Source organism: Camelus dromedarius, chromosome 29 (genome assembly GCF_036321535.1).
Source record: "Camelus dromedarius isolate mCamDro1 chromosome 29, mCamDro1.pat, whole genome shotgun sequence".
Lineage (NCBI taxonomy): Eukaryota > Metazoa > Chordata > Mammalia > Artiodactyla > Camelidae > Camelus > Camelus dromedarius.
The window spans coordinates 7,448,882-7,470,088 of record NC_087464.1 but is presented as its reverse complement, the minus strand read 5'-3'; the positions used below and the strand labels follow the sequence as shown (position 1 = coordinate 7,470,088).

The window sequence follows — 21,207 nt, the reverse complement described above, 5'->3', positions numbered from 1 at the left end:
AGAGACATACACAGACACACAGACACACACACAGACACACACACACACACACACACATTGTCCCAAGGGCATGCTAGACCAAGGCCCATGTCAGTTGGCTCTTATAGAGGGTGACAGTGAATCCCAGGCATCTATTCTTGAGAAAGCTCATTCGATTCTCTGTGGGAAAGGCAAGGAGGTCCCCAGCTACTGTCTTTAGGGAGCTGGGGACTTCACTAAGTCCTCAAACAGAGCCTGCTCTCAAAGAAGGACAATCAGATGTGGAAAAGTCTACCTTTCTAAAACACACACACATATTACAGGTTTTATTTCTTTAATGCAAAGCAGTGTAATGAAGAAAATTTTAAAAAGGACCACAACTCTATTGTCCAAATACCTCCTGACTTTCTTTTTTTTAAAACATTTTTATTGACTTACAGTCATTTTACAATGCTGTGTCAAATTCCAGTGTAGAGCACAATTATTCAGTTATACATGAACATACATATATTCATTGTCACATTCTTTTTCGCTGTGAGCTACCCCAAGATCTTGTATGTATTTCCCTGTGCTATACAGTATAATTTTGTTTATCTATTCTACATATGCCTGTCCTGTTGACTTTAAAAAGAATAAAAGCAATAAATGCACATGGTTAGAAAATCCACGAGGTGCTTAGAGCACAAGATGAGCAGAGAGGGTCACACAGAAATCTCTAGCCCCTTCCCACAGAAAGGAAGCGCCTATCGCTTTCTGGGATTCCTTTTGGAAAACTTTTTAATGATTATGCCAGCATTTACCAATGTATATGCTCTTTTTAAAAATAGACCTGAAGGATCATACTACCTACAATGGTCTGCATCTTTTTACAATTAATTTATATTAGCAAATGAGTATCTAACTTAAAGAAAAATCGCTGTGTGGTGAGAACTCTACTCTTTGGAAATACATAAATCGAAAGCAGACTCGATGTGCAATATTTGGGGGGTCTGCTCTGTAGTCCCTTCCTTCTTTAATAATTGCACCCACAGGAATAAGAGCATGCCAATGGCACCTGTGGGAATTCCACTGAGGAAGGGGCCATGTTGGGCCCTGGGCTGAGCCCTCTCCTGTACCCCATCCGCGGCCTTGCGAGGAAGCCAGCACCCGTCTCACAGAAGAGCCACAGAAAGGGAAGATCCTGACCAGGGGTCAGAGCCAGGAGCTAACAGAGCCAAGCGGGAGCTGTCTGAGTCTCTCCCATCTCCTCCTAGAAGGAGCTTTCTTGACATCGGACAAAGGTGTGGGCTTCTCCACTAGAGAAAAGGAAGCCACTTAAAAAGCTGTTCCGAAAAGGGTCCCACCCAGCTTCCTAGCTTTGGGGAAGGGGCAGGATGGCACAGGGAAGGGCTGGGGGCCACCCCTCCTCTGTGTTCTGCTGTCCCATGAGCAGGGGTCTCGAGGGACGAGGGATGCCACGGAGGAGAAGAGCCCAGGCTGGAGCCAGCCGCCTGGCCATCCCCACCCCCACGGAACCCAGCCAGCCTCTCCCAGACACACAAAAGGATAGGTGATGGACAGGCACGACAACAGGCAGGATTTCTTCCTGGAAACAGCACTTTTCACTAAAAACACCTCTCCTGAATAGCTGTGGGTGTGTTTATAGACCCAAGAATGCACAAAACCAAAATACGTATTTAGAAAGTGGGTTGAAAAGTCCTAGCCAGCGAGCATGGTGCTAGCTCTGGCTCCCCCTTCCTGCGATGGGAAAGAGGAGGAGGGGGCTTCACTGGGCCTCAGCGGGGCGGGTTTGCAGGAGACCTCTTCCGGCCCAACAGCCCGGCCGGCGGGCATTCCTTCGGGGTGACAGCAGCCGGCCGCGGTTTCCCCATCCTCCCGGCGGCCCAGGAGCCCAGTGACTAAGCGCACAGGAATCTGGCTGGTGCCTGGCCCACCCGGAGGACAGCACGATGGGCACCCGGGGCCCCTTCCCCTGAAAGAAAACCTGAGCTCTGCCCCAGCCTGGGTGCTGCGCAGGAGGGGAGGGACAGTCAGTCCTGCTGTGGAGGGCAGGGGCCACCTGGGCTCAGGTGACAGCCCGCTGCCCTCCACGGGGCCTACAGAGAATCGGGGCCGTGAACTCAGGCCTGACTTGGCTGACCAATCGTGGAGCAGAGTTTCAGGGCACACCTTTATCTCTTTGAGTAAAACTTCAAGCTTGTTTGAGGGAGCAGAAATAAACTCTAGACAGGCAACCACAAGTTTGGTTTGCCCAATGAATAAAACTAGAAAGAAAAAACCCAGAAATGTACGGCTACTTGGCCAGCATGTTTTTCAGGAGTCTAATTCTTGGTGAAATCAGCAATCTCAGATCTGATTTCGAGAAACCATTTCCTGACACTTTATATTTCACTCCCCGTGTGACTGTTACTTCTTTTTTTTTTAATAAAAGAATTAAAAGTTTATCGTAAACCACATCCCTTTCTTCCTTTACCACAACCTGCCATTCATCAGACCTAAAGCACCCACCCATTTAAAGATATTTTTTACAAGATTAAAGAAGGGTTTTAAAAAGAAAAAAAAAGCCTCCCAGTTAAAAATCAGCCAAACAAAGGTGCCTGATCACTGGTCAGCATCAAAGTGTGCTCCCCATGGGAAAATAACCATCCATGTAAACGTGAATCCAGCCTGAGGGGAGGGGAGGGAAAGGCTGAGACAAAAGCAAAGTATTTAAAATTCAGAAACAAGTTGTTTCATAATTAAACACCTGCAATTTGACTATGTTTATGTCATGCTTTCATTTTCCTCTTCCCTTTATCTTGAGAGTCATTACTTTCTGATCAGGTAAAGAAGTGGGGAGGGAGAGGGAGGAGGTGGGAGGACCTTGCTCAGAGGACCCTCATCACATTGACGAGGTGGATGTGCATGCAAGCGCCTTGGCTTAGAGCAGGGTATCAAGAACTGGTCAAACGCGGTGTCTCGCCTTCTCCAGGCGAGACAGGCCAGCAGGTCACGGCTGGGTGTCTGTTCACCGGCGGCACTCCGTGGTGGCTCCCTGGGAAATGGTGCGGTGTGTTGAGGAGAGTCACGGGCCATGGACTCGCAGGAAGGCAGATCTGGATTCTGGCTGGCTGCTTAGCTACCTGAGAGCTTACACGAGGTGCGTCAGGTCTTTGTGCCTCGGTTGCCTTTTCTCCGAAAAGAGGAAATGGCTGCACGCACCCCCCCCCCAGGCTTTGAAAAAGACTGAACGAGAATACTCACCGGGCAGTGCCTGGCACAGAGTAATTGCTCAGTGAATGCCAGCCATGATCATAAACACAGTCCTTTTTCCTGGCCACAGGGCTCCAGAGGGGGGCCTGGGGTCAGTTCACCTATACAGAGATGTCACCTCCTATCTGATCCCTCTACACCCAGGGTCCACAGCCCAGTGTCCAAAACAGGACAGGCATGTGTGGGTGAAATCAACAGACTCCTTGAAGGTCCAGCTCACTGTGGGACTTGGGGCAGCAAGGTGGGGGAAACTGGAGTTCTAGTCTGCAAAATCTCCAAAGGTAGGGGGATCTTCCAACAGGTTTTGAAGAGCTCTAAACACAGATTAGCAAAAATGCCCCTTTTGTCAACATTGTTAGATGCCTGGGATTTAGACAAGGATTTTTCCCCCCTATTCAGAAAACACTGACTCCGATAAAGATCCTGGACAAGAAGACAAAGGTTCAGACCTAATAAGATTCTGTAGCTCTGTTTCTACCATCAGACAAATACCTTTCTCTTGGAACAGCTCACAATGTATCAGTGAGGCTCACCACGCTCACGCATCCCTCTCACTAGACCCGGAGCCCTTGAGAGGAGAAAGGGGAGCAGGACAGAGAACCACGGGAGAGGAAGGAGCGTACCCAGCTGGAGACGGTGGACAGACGGGAGTCCCGGGTTCTAAAACAGCCTGGCCCTCAGAGCTGTGGGTGTGGCTTTGGCTCAATCTCCCCGTCCTTTTCCAAATCAGTTTCCCTCTAACTCCCTGTAACGTTTCTGAGGGATTAAGCAGGGCATGTGAAGCTGTTTCCTAGAAAGTGTTCATGGAATACAAAGCTGTAACTGAATTTCTACATAATCCAGGGCCAAGGACTTTTGTTTTAATGGCAGGACATCCCTGAATAACCAAATCCATAGATACTGGGCAGTTCTGAAGGGCCCTGCTGTGAGCGACAAGGAGTGAGACCAGGGGTCTCAGCCATCCTTTCTCTGCTGCAGGAAAAGCCCTCTTCTCGCCTTCTAAACCAGGCATGCTCTACAAGGGCAAAGCACTCTGAACCCATCACAGCCTGTCTGCTCTAATCCGGCCCCTACAGAACCCACCCCCCAACCCCTGGCCCTGCGAGCAGACACCCCCCACCCCCACCCCACCATCAAGCATACCTTTAGATACAAGGAAACATGTCAAGGGTGCATCTACTACAGAGGTCTCATGTCAGCTGGAAAATGAAGCTGTGGGCCCAGGAGACGTTCCATGAAAGCTGGAACTTAAAGTGGAAATGGGTAGACATGTGGGAGCACATGCTGAGGTCCTTGGAGTTGGGATTCCAAGTCAGGGATCAGACTAAACGATCTCTAAGCTTCCTTCCACTCTGAGAGCCACATGAGCACACTGCACATCCCCCAACCAGCTCCTTCACTCTGCGCTAGTGGCCCCTGCATCCTAACTGTCAGTGCCAGGAAGCCATGTGGAATGCACATCAGCTCCTGACTCACCCACCTGGAGAGACAGCCTCTGCCTTCCAGAAAGGTCTCATTTCTGGGGCTCACACCAAAAATCTTCCTTGCCATGGAAATCCCAAAAGTTGAGCCTCCTTAAAAATCAGTCTTGTAAGCACGTAGGTTCTTCGTTCATAGTTGATGCTAACAGAATAATTTGGGGTGTGTTGGGGGGTGACACACAGCACAAAAAAGTTAATGGTCACCTGCTATAGTTTGCTTTCATTTGTTAGTTCAAAAGTTAACTCACTGAGTATAACCTTAAATAACAAAATAAAATCCTAGAAGAAATGTAAATTTGTTTAATTCTTTCCATTTTCTCAAAAGACTAATCACTGATATAATTAACTATGGATTGGCCTAAACTGTTCCAAAGCTTTTCCAACCTGTTAATTAAATGTGCTTACACTAACAAAAAAAAATCCTGGAAAACCTTGGGTTTCTGAGCCCATGACATGGGATGAGAGATCAAACCCATTCAGTTCCAATCTACTGCTTCACTTAATAAATAAAAAATGTTAACAACATGCATTTTTTAAAAAATCTAAAGTGGTTTCATAATATAGATGTTGTGAGTCTTCCCAAGACGCTAAATGAAGGCTTCCGACGAGTGCAGTGAGCTGTTATTCAGTATCTTCCAGGCCTGGGGAGTTCAGCGTCTTCCCCTCTGGAACAGAGGTTGCTCAGGAAGCAGTGAGTGTTCAACGAAACTGCCCTCCTCCAACATCCTCACTTTCATAGTCTGTCATCCCAGCCACTCTGAGCAGGCAGAAAAATCCCAGCTAGCTTTGGAACTCCCTCATCTTTCTATGACTTCAAATGACCACCTTTCCCCATTACTTTATCTTTGCATGAAGTACCAGGAGCTGAAAGATGTAATCAATTTAATATTTCTTTCTGCCCATTTACATGACTTATTGGTTTCAGCAGGTCCACTCTGCCACAATTCCTGCCTTCGCCCATTCATGTCTGCATACTTCACATAAATTTAATATTTCTCCAGGCCAAAGATCACACACTGAGTTTTCCTTTGACCGGAGGAAAGAAAGACAAGGACAAAGGGAGGAGGCTGTCTGGAGTCCCTTTGTTGTCACAGATGATTCCAGAGAACAATTCACAATAAGAAAACGTTATAAAAAGCACCCCCCCAACACACACACCTCAGGTCTAAAGTAGGGGAAAGAAAAGAAACTAAAATGTTTCGAGCCCATTCTGGTTTCAGACACCATCAGGCGCTTTAGTGACCTTACGTGATAAAACGTGCTAGGTGGCCCTGGTGATGGAGCCGGGGATGGAACCCACACATGGGTCACAAATCCACACCTCAGAAAAATCATGGCATGAGTAGTGAACCAAAGGTCTGCCATGCAGAAACCAACTCGAGTCCTCCGAGGGCACAGACTGCACCTTCTCCCTCTCATCTCCTGCGGCACCCGATGGACACATTCTGGATTCCACTTCGCATCCTCACACCCGGACAAGCAGGACACCAGGGACGCTGAGTCCCAGCTCCTAGTCCCACCGCACACCTACAGCCTGGTCCCCCCAGCCTGAACATCTGGGAAGTGCTCAGCCCTTGGGGAAGACATCTTTTCTTTTTTTTAATCAGATAAAAAGTGGGAACCACCAGCTTCCCGCCTCCACCCCTGCCTCATCCATCAAACAGCAAAGGCACCAGCTCCCAGGAGAAAGCTCAACGAGTCTTCTCCCCCAAGACCCGAAGCTGCGGGCAGCAGTCAGACACAAATGCTATCTAAGCCAGACAGGCTGGGGCGGGTGGGGCGCAGGGCCTGGCCGTTGGCGGGGTCCTCAACCACCATTCAGACTTCTGCTTTTGTGAAGTAACATCCTCCACATTCCAAACGCCTTGCAAAGTTTTGGAGTGCAACCTGTTCACAGGCTGAGGGCCGTGTATACAACGCTGGGCAAACAGGGAGCAAGTGTGGACGTCTTCATGAAAGGCCTCCACTTCCCTCGAGGCAAATATTCCTTCCATGGGAAGCTCCAAATACAGAACTTTCACCCCTCAGTGCTCCTAACACTTGTTGCTTCTCTCTCTTTAGGCAAAAATTGTGGAGTGCCTTGTCACATGGGCTAGGCTGTGTGTGTGTGTGTGTGTGTCTCTCTCTCTCTGGAATGTCATGTGTTTTTACCTTATTTCATAACAAAATACCCAGCTTCTATCATCTCTCATTGCCTCGCATGGGGACCTGCACAAACAGGCTGGCCGATGGAAACACTGAGAATTCTGGCCGGGTAACAAGTGTCAAAACCCGCACAGACACCTCAAGGCCTCAATTAGATATTACTTAGAATCCATAGCTCTTCATCGCCTACCACAGGAAGGAGATGCATATAATATATTCTCCTTCACCTCGTTAACGAGACTGGATTTATATTAGCAAGGATGTGAGGGAGGAGAAGGAGGCCTAAGTAATTTCCAGCTCAGCAGAGGTTAAGAACCCCCGATCTGGTACGTGTCCGCATACTCTCACCACCTGACACTCACCCAGGCGCTCTGCAACACTGATACTTCGTCAGTTCACTCATTCCAACTAGAACCACTTTGGTCATTGGAAAACATTTTAGAAATCCCTTTAGGAAACTCCTGTACCTATCGGGGCCGGGGCTAGAGTAAGGCAAGTCTGCTGCCCAGGGACCAAGATCCCAACAGGGGTTCGCTCTCACCCTCGCATTACCCCAAAGCGAGGACTCCCTAGTCTGCGAGGCCCCCGATGAGAACCAAACCACTCAGATGCAGGTGCTCCCTGCACGGTCAAGCCCATGGGGGAGACAGATTTCTCCAGACTACGTGCTCCATGGGCCTCCGACTCCAGCTGTGAGGTTGGGCAACCAAGACATATAAACAGAGCACAAGTCCGAACCCACAGTGGTTCACCATCTACCTGGAGATGAGTCAGCAAGGCCTTCTGAAACGCCTGACTGGGTATAGAGAGGAACCGTCACTGACCAGGGAACAGGGCAGACACTCAATGGTGGCACGTGAGACCTGTAGGCGTGTGTACCCTCCACGCAGGAGATCCGGGAAGGTTTCATGGAAGAATGGACTTGAGCCAAGCCATGAAGACCAAGTGGACAATGGTTAAGGCGAGACCATGAAGGGCACAGCCTCGGCAGATGCTGCTGGCCCCAGCTGCAACTCACTGTGCAGACCCACCTCCACCAGGCTGTGGAGGGACCAAAGCACACGGCAAAATGCACCCAACGCCCCAGCTACTCAGAAAGCGCTGCATTTCCACTGTGATCACTCCAGCAGTGCTTCTGAGACACAGCAACTCAGTGGTAGCAGGGAGCCATCAGCCACTGGCCAGGAGGTTCTGGATAAGGGAAAGCTTCCTTTAGTTGAAAAGAATGATTTAAATGAATTTAAATTCATCCAGCATAATCATGTTACATCGTTGTTTCTCAAATACTCGTGAATAATTCACTTTGGTAACAGCAAAAGCCAGACCGGAAAAAGTCACTTCAAAGACACAAGACTTAACATGAAGCCTACTGAATTTCCTACTCTCAATGCCCTGTCTACCCACGTCTCCCTCCTTCTGCCCTATCACTGGGATGCTTCACCAGCCTGTGCTCTATCTGCTACCCGTCGGTGAGCTCATCAGAGCCCGTAGATCTTGTCTACCCTCCGAGGACCACTCTCAAAGCCTATCCCTAAGAATAGGGCCCATCCAAAGAGGTGACCTGCTCCACACCACTGCAAGTCTAGAATATCTGTTTTCCTTCTCTCATAGTGTTTATTGAAGGCCAGGGCCAGCGGATCCATCCCAGGTCCCCAACACCTTACTCTGCAACAGGGAAACTCAGAGCTGGAAGGAAATTCTGGGCTCACTTAGTTCAGAAGAGGAGGAGACCAAGGAGCAGGGCAGGGGGGCAGGGCTGGTGCTTGGTCACTCAGCTAAGCTGTAGCGGAGGAAGTCTGGTCAGTGCTTTCTGTAATAAACAATGATGCCTGCTTGTTCACAATTTTCATGCAAGTTCCATCTGACTGTGAGGCACTGTGAGGCAGGGATGCCCTCCCCTCTCCTACTTACCATTTGATTATCCACCACCTGCCTCTCCAGCCTGGCTTCTGAGATGAGAAGATGCTGGCCAGAGGTTTGCATTTATTTTGACAATAGTGGGAGAATTTGAAACTGGAGGTTGAAGAGTTGTATATGAAAGTCTATGCTTTATGCTTTTAAAGATACGTGAGGTGCACTAGGCTTGTTCAACCCCCACCCCCACCCCAAAAAAAAAAGATCTGCACTGGCTCACATTAAACCATTCACCAAAAACCACTCACCTCTTATCTATTGGTGGAAGTGGGGTCTGAACACCATCCTCATTACCATGTCTCTCTAATGACCACTTAATTCCTTTTCCCACACCTTCAGTGGCTCCTCTCTAACCTGAGGCTCTCCAGGAATTAGGATTAACAGTGCCCAACAAGACAGAGTTGCAGTTACCCAAACAAACAATGTAAACCTTCCCACGGGACCAAGTCGAGTCGAGGGTCTGAAGCCCCGCAATCCCACGGCATTAGCACGAAGTTCACTGAATCGGTGACTGAAGCCTCAACGTCTCCTCCACAGAAGGAACGGCGGGGCCCTGAGAGCTCTCGTCACTGTGTGATCTTCAATAAATGTACAATCAAACTAATCCTACAAAACAAATTTATCCTTTTTTTTTTTTGGTGGGGGGGAGGTAATTAGGCTTATTTATTTATTTATTCTTAGAGGAGGTACTGGGGATTGAACCCAGGACCTCATGCATGCTAAGCATGTGCTCTACCACTTAAGCTATCCCTGCCTCCCCAAAGTTAGCTTAAAACGACCATTAAGTTGGCTTTGGCTGTTTTATCAATTGCCTATCAATAAATAAGGGCTTGATTCAAACAGACCCAGAAGTTCACCCCCACTCTGAGCCACCCATCTCTGGTATCCAGTGACTTTTCCAAGGATTTTTTCTCAACAAACAAGAAATATTTGTTGAGCTGAAGAAGCATTCTTCTGAGAAAATGATACATTCTCAGAATTCTATTCATAAGCAAAGATGATGTCAAGGTCCTTGGAGCCTCGGCGAACATAAAAGGATGGCCAGAGTGAGGGGCAGCTGGGACGGCGGGGCAGGAAATTCCGTGATCTCAGAAGACGACAACACGTCACCTAGACCGTTCCACCCAGAAAGCACCCAGACTGCCAGTGAGCTTACAAAGAACAAGCTGGAGACACCCTATCCTGCATCTGGACTGCTCTGTCTTCCCTTGTGAGTGGAAGAAAGCACACGCAGGAAACGTGTTCTGCAACCTTGCTTAAAATCTGTTCCAAAGCTTTTTTGATACAGTTATTCCAAAGCATCTAAGATAAGTATCGATGTGTTACAAAATAACCCAATCATTTCAAGTCCACTGAGGAAGAGAACAAAAAGATATCCTACAACCTATCTGAGGAACAGTCTAAGATCCTAATAATTTCGTCTACTTTTAGCAAAGCACAAGATGGCATTCGGAGGTCAAGCAATCAGGTTGGAAACACATACCGGGAACCCTAGGAATAAAGCTTGCCTTTTCTGGACCTAGGAAATCGGACTGGTTTCCATGAGTCTCTGCATTATCACTATCATCTTCTCTGGTAAAAGAAAATCCTGATCGGAACACTTAGGCTGCCGGGGAAGTGTTTCTAATAATATCAACCTTCATCTTGCCTTTTGTGTATTGCAGGCTCTATGATTCCCAATCTTCTTTTATTTTTTTCACCCCTTTTTACTATTAAGCCCAACTCCCCGGTCTCAGCAGCTGCTAAAAACCATCCAAGCACTTTGCATCTATCCGGAAATCCAGAATGGCAGCCTCGGTTCATAGATCTGCTGCCAAGGGCAGATGTAGGTGCATCACAGCTAGACCCTGCTCCCCAGGGACCCGGGGACTGCCCAGCCTCAGTCCCCCACTCAGGGCAGCCAGGACCACCTGCACCGCTCCAAAGGCTCCAACCTCACAGCCTTCATCCAAATCCCTTCATTAGGACATGCAAAAGCAAGTGGGAGGCAGCCACACGTGGGGTCCATCTGCCCAGCCTCTCTGCACAAGGCTACGAGTATCGGGCAGCAAACACAAGAGTCCCCAGACGCACAGCCTCTGTTCCCATCCCACGTGGATGCCGTGAATAATGGCATGAAGAAAGGACAGAGAGGACCGGGTGGTTGTTTGTGACTGGGGCCGAGAAACAAAAAGCGACTTCTGTTCAATAATGAGACGAAACAGAAGCCGGGCTTCCGGGAGAGGGCCTGACATTCCTGCACAACATTCTCCCACCCACCTGATCCCCTCGAACGGAAGGAAGATCCCAGGCAGGACAGAGAGCGCCAGTGTTTGCTTCCTGCACTGGGGGGGTGAGAGGAGGGAAATGAAACAAAACAAACAGCCAGAGCGGGAGGAGGCTGGATGGGAGGACAAAGTGGTATGCACGCACGCACGCACATGCACAGACACGCACACGCACACAGCTAGTATCACCCAAAGAAGAGAATAAACAGGCACGTGCTCCAGCCGGGAGGAGACGGCTGGCTGCCTTTACACTCTGTGAGGCCTGCAGTCATCACAAATAAAAAAATGTACACCCTTGTTAGTTCTCTTTACCAAAAATTATGCCTACCCTAACCACTTCACTGCTCTCTGTGAAAAACCCATCTTAAAAAGATAATACTTAATGTTAGTATCACACAAGAATCTTGTTGATATTCTGAATTCTTCCCACCACCAAGCTTGCAAGTGGAATAAATTTGCAGGGTTTGATAACCAAATAAATAGAGTTTACAGGAAACTATAGAGGAGGCAACCCTGGCATCTCCATATAGACGTAGGTCCCTCACTGAATGTTCTTTAAAGATATGGCTTATCTGGACAGACACAGGAATTTGAACAATTTGGATTAAATTAGCAAGAACCACTCCTACACTACACCATGCTATTTATGATAATTGAATTTTTGCAATTTAGAAAAAGCAATAGAGAAAGACCATTTAAGATATGACAGTAAACATACACAGCCAATCCAGCTTAATGCTCAGAATTTTAAATGATCTCAGGATGCAGCTCTTAGGTGGTTTAGTTTAATTTTTAAAAAGAATAGCAGCTGCTACCATTTCCCAAGAACCTACTATGTGCTGAGCAGTCCGTCTGGTGCTTTACAAATTCCAAACCCGCTCATCCCTGTTTCACTGATGGAAGATGGGCAGCCTCATCCCAGCACCTGGGAGCACAGGAGGCTCACAGAGGGACTCCTCTCAATTCACAGACTGTTCTTACACCTCCAGCATATGATGCCACTTGTCCATGCTGGAAGGTAGCTATTTTTTTTTTAATCCCATTTTGTATAAAATTATATATTCTTGCAAGTTTCAATCTTAAATGCCACGATGGTCACAAGGGAAACCAGTATCTTCCAAGTTTAGGGCCACCAAAGCATGCTTGAAGAGCAGTCAGTTAGAAGGTGGCAGGCACGTGGCGGCAGCTGTTGTATCAACGGCCTCCACAGTGTTCCCAGGGACGGACATCCTGGGATTATCAGGAGTGAGGTCCCGGTCAGCCCCATGACACCCTGAGCACCACAGACCAGTGGCCAAGCAGACCTTGCAGGAGCACAGTCTTACCCGGGCGGTCACTCTTTTTGGCCTACGCTGGCCCCAGAAGCCCCCATCACTCCTTGACCTAAGATGGCAATTGTCCCCCCGAGCCCTGAGCGGCACTCAGCCCCACTGCCTCCTCCCGCGGGGCAGTGCACACAGTTACTGGAGCCCTGCAGTGACCTGCTCCTTCAGAGACCCAGAAGCCAGGCCACTGGGAATGAGACTCAACCCCAGCTCTTGTGACAATGTCCAGCTGGGGCACATGGTAGCCAGTGGCAGAACCCAGAATGGTCTAGATTTTGGATTTCCACCTGAGGTTCCTTCTTCTACACAAAAGGTCTCTAAATTTCTTAAACCCAGACTCCCAAGTTAGGCACAGTGATAAACAGATGTCTGCTCTGTTTAATATCCTGTGTGTTGTAGACCAAAAGATTCCATCTCTTGCCACCGGCGTTTGCGGAACACCTTGACTGTCTGTCATTTCCTCCAAGTCAGAGGGGCATGCCACCCCAGAAGGGTGCTCTGAGATCCCACCTAATGCAGCCCGAATCCTGGAGTCACACCATATGTCAGAAAGAAGCGTGTTTCCAAGTCATGGCTCCCAGCTCCACAGGGCCAAACTGAAGTCTTAAACCACCCTATGTGTTCAAGGTGACCAATGCAACCCAGGACAAGATTAGTCGCGGGCCCACATGTTCCATGTCATCCTCACTCCAGCAGAGAATGGCATGCTGGCAAACACATAAGAAAAGCAAGATAGAAATATTAACGCAAAAAAAGGAAAGAGGCTTTTTAGGAGCAGGAAGAAACCAGAACAGTCTTACAAGCAGGCTTAACTGCTGAGATGGGAAGGGACTCCAGACAGTTTCCAAATACCGAGAATTGCAACCATCACCCAAGCAAAGTTTTTCTGAAAGCTTTTTAGTTTCTAAGACGTTTGTTTCTAAAAAACAAACTTCCAAAGGGAGCCCAGAAGAGTGACACCTTCATTAGGTGACAGTTAGCCAAGAATGAAGCCTTTCATGAGCAAGGCATGTGAACTAAGAGGTGGGGGGGGGTCAGCTAAGAGGGTCCCAGGGAAACACGAGCACAAACTGCCTCTCCATCTTGGTAACAGGGTCAGGGAGAACAGAATGCGGTCTCCACGCGTGACTATAAAAGGCAGAGAAATGAGGCCCAGGGGCATGTGACCCCCTTCTAAATAAAGATCACCCCCACACTGGGAGCAGCTGACCAGAGCAGGGGCCTTCCAGGAGACGAGACAAGCTCAGACCCACACACACATCAGAGCCCGCTGGACTGCCTGCCCCTCCTCCAAGATGCTGGGGCCTCTCTCGACCCCACCTAACCATGCAGACCCCATCCTGATCCGCCCTGGCAGTCTCCAGGGCTGGGGCAAGCAGGACTGGCAGCAAATCACACAGCTCTTCACAGAAAGAAATATCCCTCACAGGAAGCTTGAAACTTATGAAGAAGAAGAGGAAGAATTTAAAGGAGTGTTAAGATGAAGTAACGCATATCACATACATGGGCCTCAGAGGAGAGAAACCATCTTCCCCACCTCACCTCAGTCCAACAGGTGATTTACAAGCACTTAAACAAGTCCCCCACTTTTATCCTGTTTGGAGGGAAAAAATGTAGAATTGTCTTCTTTACACTACCTGCCTTCATTTTAAGTCCCTGATCCCATTGGTGAGATGGCAGTGAAATGTTTTCCTTTTGTCGATAAAGGGAGTCATTTCCTGCCTTCACACGCGAAGGCTCCAATCTGCTATTTTCCTGGTTTCTCATTTTGAAGGCGGCAGGAAATGCAACAAACTCCGGGACCGCTGTTCCCAGTCAATGACCTTTTAATTGGAGTAAGGCTGCACCACCAGCAAAGCCAGCTTCCAACACGGCCAGGCTCGCCGGCTTCAGTCAATTTCCTGGCAAAGACCAAGCGTTCTCACAGGCGATACAGTGATCTGAGTGGACCACAAGCTGTTTATCCTTATGGGTTATAAAGTGATTAAGTTTAGCAGTAAGTCTTTGGAGTGTGTGTGTGTGTGTGTTGCAATACCTGAAATCAAGTACCAGAAAGCCCCATGGGAGGGGAGAGAACCACAGGGGCCCAGAGAAGGTTCACCCCTGTTTTCTCCCTGTACATAGCCAACCTTCAGTGAATGAACAGTACCCCAGGCCAAGCTTCAACTTTTAAGACAGTTCCCAATCTCTCCATCATTTTTGGCCTTAAACCCTCTTGACAGGGGCAGGAGGGAGAAGAGCTACCGTCCATGGTCAACCCTCTCTGCCAGCTAAGAGCTCAAACTGATCTGGTTTCTCCTGGGGAGCAACGACCGTGACAATTACACAGGAAACATCCGCATTTCGTAATCCTCGAGTCTCTTGGCTCGCTGAGGACTGTTACTCCACACTGCTCGCTGGGCAAGGGGGGAGAATGTGTCTTCCTGACGATCCGTCTTTCACAAAGCAGGTGCGTGCTAACCCCTGGGGTGACAGCCACGCTCGCCAAGCACTGGAGGACACGCCCAGAATGTACTCAGGCCACAAGCAGGTTTCTCCGCTTTGGGAAGGGCCCACAGGGGTCCACAAAGCCCTGCAGGCCTCCACCAGCAGCTGCCAGCTGGTCCGCAGGGACGAGCTTTCATGGGGTTTCACAGGCTCCCACTCCAGGACTTCAGGGAGGGGAACCTCTCGGTCAGAGTGTGTGCAGGGAAGTTCGCTGGGCTGAGACAGAGAAGCAGAGAGGCTGGGGAGAGGCTGTGACACGGAACGGGCAGAGGGGAGAGCAGAGGAAGGCAGATCAGAGAAGCATTTCAGATGGAAAGGGCTTGGTGTCCAATCATAGAAGGAAGCATCCAAATGGCACCCAGTGTCTGACACGGGAGCTCAGAGACCAAGAAAAGGAACACTAGAAAGACCTGGGGCTAGAAGTGAGGAGCCAGGGAAGACCACTGGACACTGAGAGGCCCACTGCTGGTCCAGGCATGGATGTGTGCAGGGTAGAGAGCTCACAAGGAGGTCTGGGCTGGAGATGGGATGTGGAAGCCAGAGGTAGACGGGAGGATGCTGAAGCACCAGCGGGTGAGATGTTCTGGGGGAACAGGACAGGGGAAAGAGGACCTGGGGCGTTACTTTGGAGAACCAGCTATTACAGACTGGACATGAGAAAGAAGCCAGGAAAGAGGTAGCTGGACGGGTAGGAGGAACATTGGTGAGGTCGGCAGGCATGGATGACAGAATCACGCGTGCCACACGTCAGGGGCACCAGTTACATTTTCACTGAAAGGAGAAAGCCATACACAGTTTTTCTTTTTAAGGGTCAATCACATTTTTAGGAATGACTAACTCAAGCCTGCGTAAAAACACCCCTCAAAATCGTAAGGTACAAGAGAAATACTAAAGCAGGCAGAGAACTCATAAGAGTAGTGATTTCCTTAACAGGGCTGTCTACGGAGCTGCGTGCCGCTGCAGAGTCAGGTCATAAAAGAGGGAGTTTAAAGGAGAGAATTGAGTCAAGACTGCCTAACCGCACAACATGATAGAGTATTTCTCCGTTACATCAAAAATTTCACACCCATTCGTGACCGGAGGCATCTCTCCAGATGTTCCCCCGACATCCGTGGCCAGCCCTGGGAAGAAAAACGGGACGGGATTCTTCCATGCCTCATCTTTTTAAATGGCCATCTTAATGCTCATGTGGACCCAAGGCAGACATTAGGTTTGGACTCAACGCCATTCACCCGGCGCTCTGAGTGACCCCTGAGCATCCCGCCTGCAGAGGTGTAGGACCACCACAGCACAGCACTGCTCAGCCAGAGAGGCGACGTGGGGCAGAACCGGCAGCACTCTCCGGAAGAGTCAGGATGGGAGCTTCGTCCATAATTTCAAAGATTTCTAGTAGCCATGTTCAAAAGCAAAAAGAAATGGGTGAAGCTCATTGTAATAACATGTTTTACTTAATCTCATGTCTAAATTACCACTTCAACATGTAATCAATATACAAAATATTAAGGAAGTCTCTTCTCTTGTTTCCCCCTTCCTACATCTTTGTATATTTTACACTTAAGGGAAATCTCAATTCAGACAGGGCATGGTCCAAGCACTCAACGAGATATGTGTGTCTAGTGGCTGCCTTACTGGATGGCATAGGTCTGAAGGGACTCTATGCAAAGGGGAAGAGCTCAGATTCAACTAGAAAATCTCCAAGACACCTGCCTACGCTTGACTTTTCAGGACAAGGTGAAGGGAAGACAATTTCCCTGAATGCTGTTATTATTTTTATATAAATACTCCATTGTGAAATCACAGAAAAACATCAGCAGGACTGAGACAACTGGCCAGGGGAAGGCTGCGGGGTGTGGCCTTGGAAAAGTGGGTGTCCAGCCAGCAGGCCTGTCAGCATCCGCTGTACCAGCAGCAAGGCCCAACTTCTATCCCCCAGCCCTGTTCCTTGGAGCCTTTCCTCTTTCTCTTTTTAATGTTCCAACAGCCCTATGAGGAAGGCAGGATCAATTCCATTTTGCAGATGAAGAAACTGAGGGCCAGGCCAAGTTTAAATTACTTGCTCATTTCCAGCTGCAGTTACAACATGTGCACCCAGAATTCAGGCCTCGCCCCTGCTCCAGGCTTCCTCAACAAGCAGCCGGCCAGAAACAGCCCAAAGTCCACAATGAGACCAAACAAACACTGACAGAATCACTGAGCAAGTGCCCACCTAATGACTTTTTAAATAATACCTCCCTTTAGTACAGAGCTTATGAGTTTTCAAAACAGTTTTGCACACACATTTGATCACCACTAAGGCATAATATGGGACTGCCCGATGGAACACACTAAACATGCCCAATTACAGCCCAGAGGCGCTGGCTGGCCCAAGGTCACCCAGGCCTCCCAGACCACATCCAACATCTTTCCACAACACATATGATGCCTTCCTTGACAATGCCTTTTTCCTTTAAAATAAAATTTTAGAATGTCAAGACTACTTGAAAGTATTTTTTGTTGTTTTCTCAAAACCAGCGGGTAACCTAATGATAGGGTACCGTGTAATCCATCACAAATGTGCCTTTAGCACAGTCTTCCCCCTAAACCTTGGCCAACAGGGATGCTCCCAGTGGCCCAATGGTATTCTCAGCTCTTCAAGGTCCTGGTTGCAGCCAAGAGGACCCCTCTCTTACCAAGCAAGTGTTCACGTACCTGCAGATCGAATGATAGCATGAAAGCATCCCTGCTCAGCTTTCTGCCCTGGCTGGCAAGGACCTGAAACAGCCCTACCTGAGGGGTCTGGCCTTTGGTTTGTTTATTTTACACATTTCACAGTTTGGGCCCACTTACCAACTCGGGAGTTCCTGGCTCTTCATGACTAGCTAGAGAACATGGGCTCCTTGGGTCCTGAACTGGGCTGACCATTAAATAGCTATTTATAGCAACCACACTGCCTTCCAACCAATGAGGGGAACCTTCCTGGCCAACAGACCAAAATATTGCTAAAAAAGCAATTAGACAAAGGCCCAGAGTCACATTTTAATACCAAATAACCCAACGCTCAAGGTGCTGATCACAAAATAAAAGAGTTCAGTTATACTGAAAGGAAAATACGGTACAGCAGATAAACAAGCAGCTTCCAAACACTACCACCTGACCCGCAAGAGCAGTAAACACATTTCAAAGTTCTTTTACTATGTGATTTCCTAAGATCTGCACAATTCTTCAAGCAAGAGGTAGAAAAGAAAGGAAGCAGAAGCCTGGGGTGTACAAACGCACTCGCCACACAGCTACCTGCGTGGACGGCCAGAACCCAGGACATCTGGAAACTGGTCCAGGGCTCCCCGCCCCACTTGGCTACACGCCATCATAAACCAGGACACCTAAGCGTCATAACGTCATCACTGAAGACCAAAGACAGGGTGCAGGTCACCACTTTCACAAGATGTGAATTCACTCTTTAACGTCCTTTATTCCAGCATATTCTATACTCGCACTAAGGAAGCCTTGTGTTACCAAAAACGTTCTTTCAGGCAAAGGATAAAAGAACTGATACCTACACAGCCCCTGACCGGCGAGGCTGAGGCACTTACAAGCACACCAGGTCCCCTTTCCCATCAGAAATTCAAAGCGGGAGGTCGGCTAGCTTCTAGCCCAGAAGTGCGGTGGATGTTTTCTGGTGTGTGATCGGAATGGCCCCGACGGCGGGCACGACAGCCTCCCACCAGGCCACAGTCCTGCACCCAGGCGCTCCCAGGTACAAAAGGAAGCCCCCGAAGACCCCACGTCCAAACGCAATCCAGCCACACCTCATTGAGTGTAACCTCGCGCTCAGAAGCAGAGGGAGGGGGAGGGGGAGAGGGGGAAGGGGGAGGGACGCAGCAGGGAGCCACGGTCACGCGCTTGGCTTACTTTTCTGGCAGCGGTTCGTGGTCCAGCAGCGGTAGTTGTACTCATTGTTGATGGTGGTCTTCTCACACAACGGCTTCTCCTCCATCGTCCCTGGACACAGGTCCCCGCACTCCTTCGGGGGCTTGTTCCCCACGATGTAGTTATTGGACACAGCGTCCAGGATCAAGGACCAGTCCACCGTGGAGAGGTAGCAGAGGTCGGCATTCTTCTCAATCCTGATGGCCCCCCGGGTGATGTTCCTCAGGTTGTACAGCCCGATGTCCTTGAGGTTGGTCATCTCGAAGATGACCAGGGCGTAGTTGTAGAAGAGCTTCCAGCCACGGATGACCGTGAGGTTGGGGAAGAGGTCGCCGAGGCTCTCCAGGCCGGCCACGCGGAACAGCAGCAGGTACTCGGTGATGACCGTGAGCTTGGGGAAGCGGTAGCTGCGGTAGTCCTCGGCCTTGGAGATGAGCAGGATGTGGAGGTAGCCCTCGATCACCGTGCAGTTCTCCAGGCGCTTCAGCTGCTGGTAGTCATTGCGGATGTCTATGCCTGGCCCGCAGACTGCAGGGGGACAAGAGGGGAAGGTGGGACGTGGTTCAGTTAAAAGCAATTTTTTTTTTAATCTGTTTTCCAACCCACAATATGGCTAGTTTCCAGGAAACCTATATTATGACTAAAGAAAGAACACCCAGTTTCTTCATGGCAGCCCAACTTTTGGTGTGGCTGCAAGTGGACGACTTGGGTAGCTAGCCCGTCAGCCGTCACTCAGGAAGCAACCACTCTGGGGCAGGCACCGTGCAACAAGCTCACCACCGTGGGAGATGCCGTCCACATCCCACCAATGGGCAACCGCAGCTTAGAGCCCAGGGTCGCACAGGAGCGCAGGGGCATGTCAAGGCTGCAACCCAGGCCAGACTGCGCAGCTGCCAGGCTGCTCACTCCCCATCCCCGCTGTGGCATGCCCGTGCCCTGTGCCTGAACAGCTCAGGAGCCACGTGACAACTCACTACTGCAGCCAGCCTCAAGGACGCCACGCAGTAGAGTCTACACTGGAGAACAGTCCCCATGACTAGAAGGTGGGGACCCCAAGAAGCAGGCTCCCATGTTCCCTTCTACCCTTTGACATGGGCAGGTGGCCTAGGGCTCACCCTGGTACTGCGTGAATGTAGATATAAAGGCTAACTTAGCAGAAAGATAAGAACATGTGATTTATATGAATAAAAGAGATGTACAACTCCAACTTTAATCAAGTGTTTTATTTATCAAGAAAGTACATGACCCATTTGCAGCAACATGGATGTCCCTGGGGAATGTCATTCTAAGTGAAGTAAGCCAGAAAGAGAAAGAAAAATGCCATATGAGATCGCTCATATGTGGAATCTTAAAAAAAAAAAAAAAGAGAGAACATAAATACAAAACAGAAACAGACTCACAGACAGAATACAAACTTGTGGTTGCCAAGGTGGGGGGGTGGGAAGGGACAGACTGGGAGTTCAAAATTTGTAGATACTGACAGGCATATGCAGAATAGATAAACAAGATTATACTGTATAGCACAGGGAAATATATACAAGATCTTGTGGTAGCTCACAGCAAAAAAAAAAATGTGACAATGAATATATGTATGTTCATGTATAAATGAAAAACTGTGCTCTACACTGGAATTTGACACAACATTGTAAAATGACTGTAACTCAATAAAAAAAGTTTAAAAAAAAGTACACTTCCTCCAGAAATGTTAGGTGATAGCAGAAAGATAATAAAAGTCATCAATAATCCCAACATCCCAAGGTAATCACTCATCACTACCTATGCCAATTATCCTTTCTCTATAACTTAAGGTAAAGGAAATTAGACAATAATATAATATTTTCAAACATACTTCCTTCATTTTGTGTAAATATTTTACTAAGTCAATAAATGACCTTCTACATCACCATTTTAAGGAGATAGTAATTCTAGGACACAAACATGTACCGTAAGTTCTTCTTTTTGAAACCAACCCTCTATTGCTGGATATTTAGGTTATCTTCATTTTTTCACATCATAAACAATACTCTTGTGAACAGTCTCTGCAAATACTCCAGACTATTTTCTTAGGATAAATCCCTAGAAGTAGAATTGGGGGGCCAAGGCATTTGCAGATTTTAAGGGCTTTTGATAAAATAGCCACAATGCTGGAAATTTTTTTATTTCTAAAATTTGAGTTATATACCCAAAGAAAAACCCTTGGTTAATATCCTTTCTTAGGATTTAATTATTCCCAAACCTTCCCTTTAAAGGTTCTCAGATAAAGTGACATTTTCTGATTGAGTAATCTATTAATTTGTGAAGCACCCCATACCGCAGAGCACTGCAGGAGAGACAAAGAAGCAGGGCCCCGCCCTCGAAGGAGGCTGGTGGCAGAGGCAGGAGCTGAGACCCATGGGAAGCAACTGTCCAGCGGGGCAGGAGGCGGGCGGTGAGCGCACACTGTGGGTCCAC

The 21,207-nt window shown here is 48.6% G+C and overlaps 1 protein-coding gene across 3 annotated transcripts in view; it reads right to left on the bottom strand.

Annotated features, from left to right (window-relative positions):
- Nucleotides 1-21,207, bottom strand: part of IGF1R (insulin like growth factor 1 receptor) — a 280,329-nt gene that overhangs the window by 210,689 nt on the left and 48,433 nt on the right. For all 3 annotated transcript variants that reach the window (XM_064480537.1, XM_064480538.1, XM_064480539.1), the window contains exon 2: nucleotides 18,739-19,284. In XM_064480537.1, coding sequence (XP_064336607.1) covers nucleotides 18,739-19,284 — 546 coding nt within the window. The remainder of the gene's footprint in view (nucleotides 1-18,738; nucleotides 19,285-21,207) is intronic.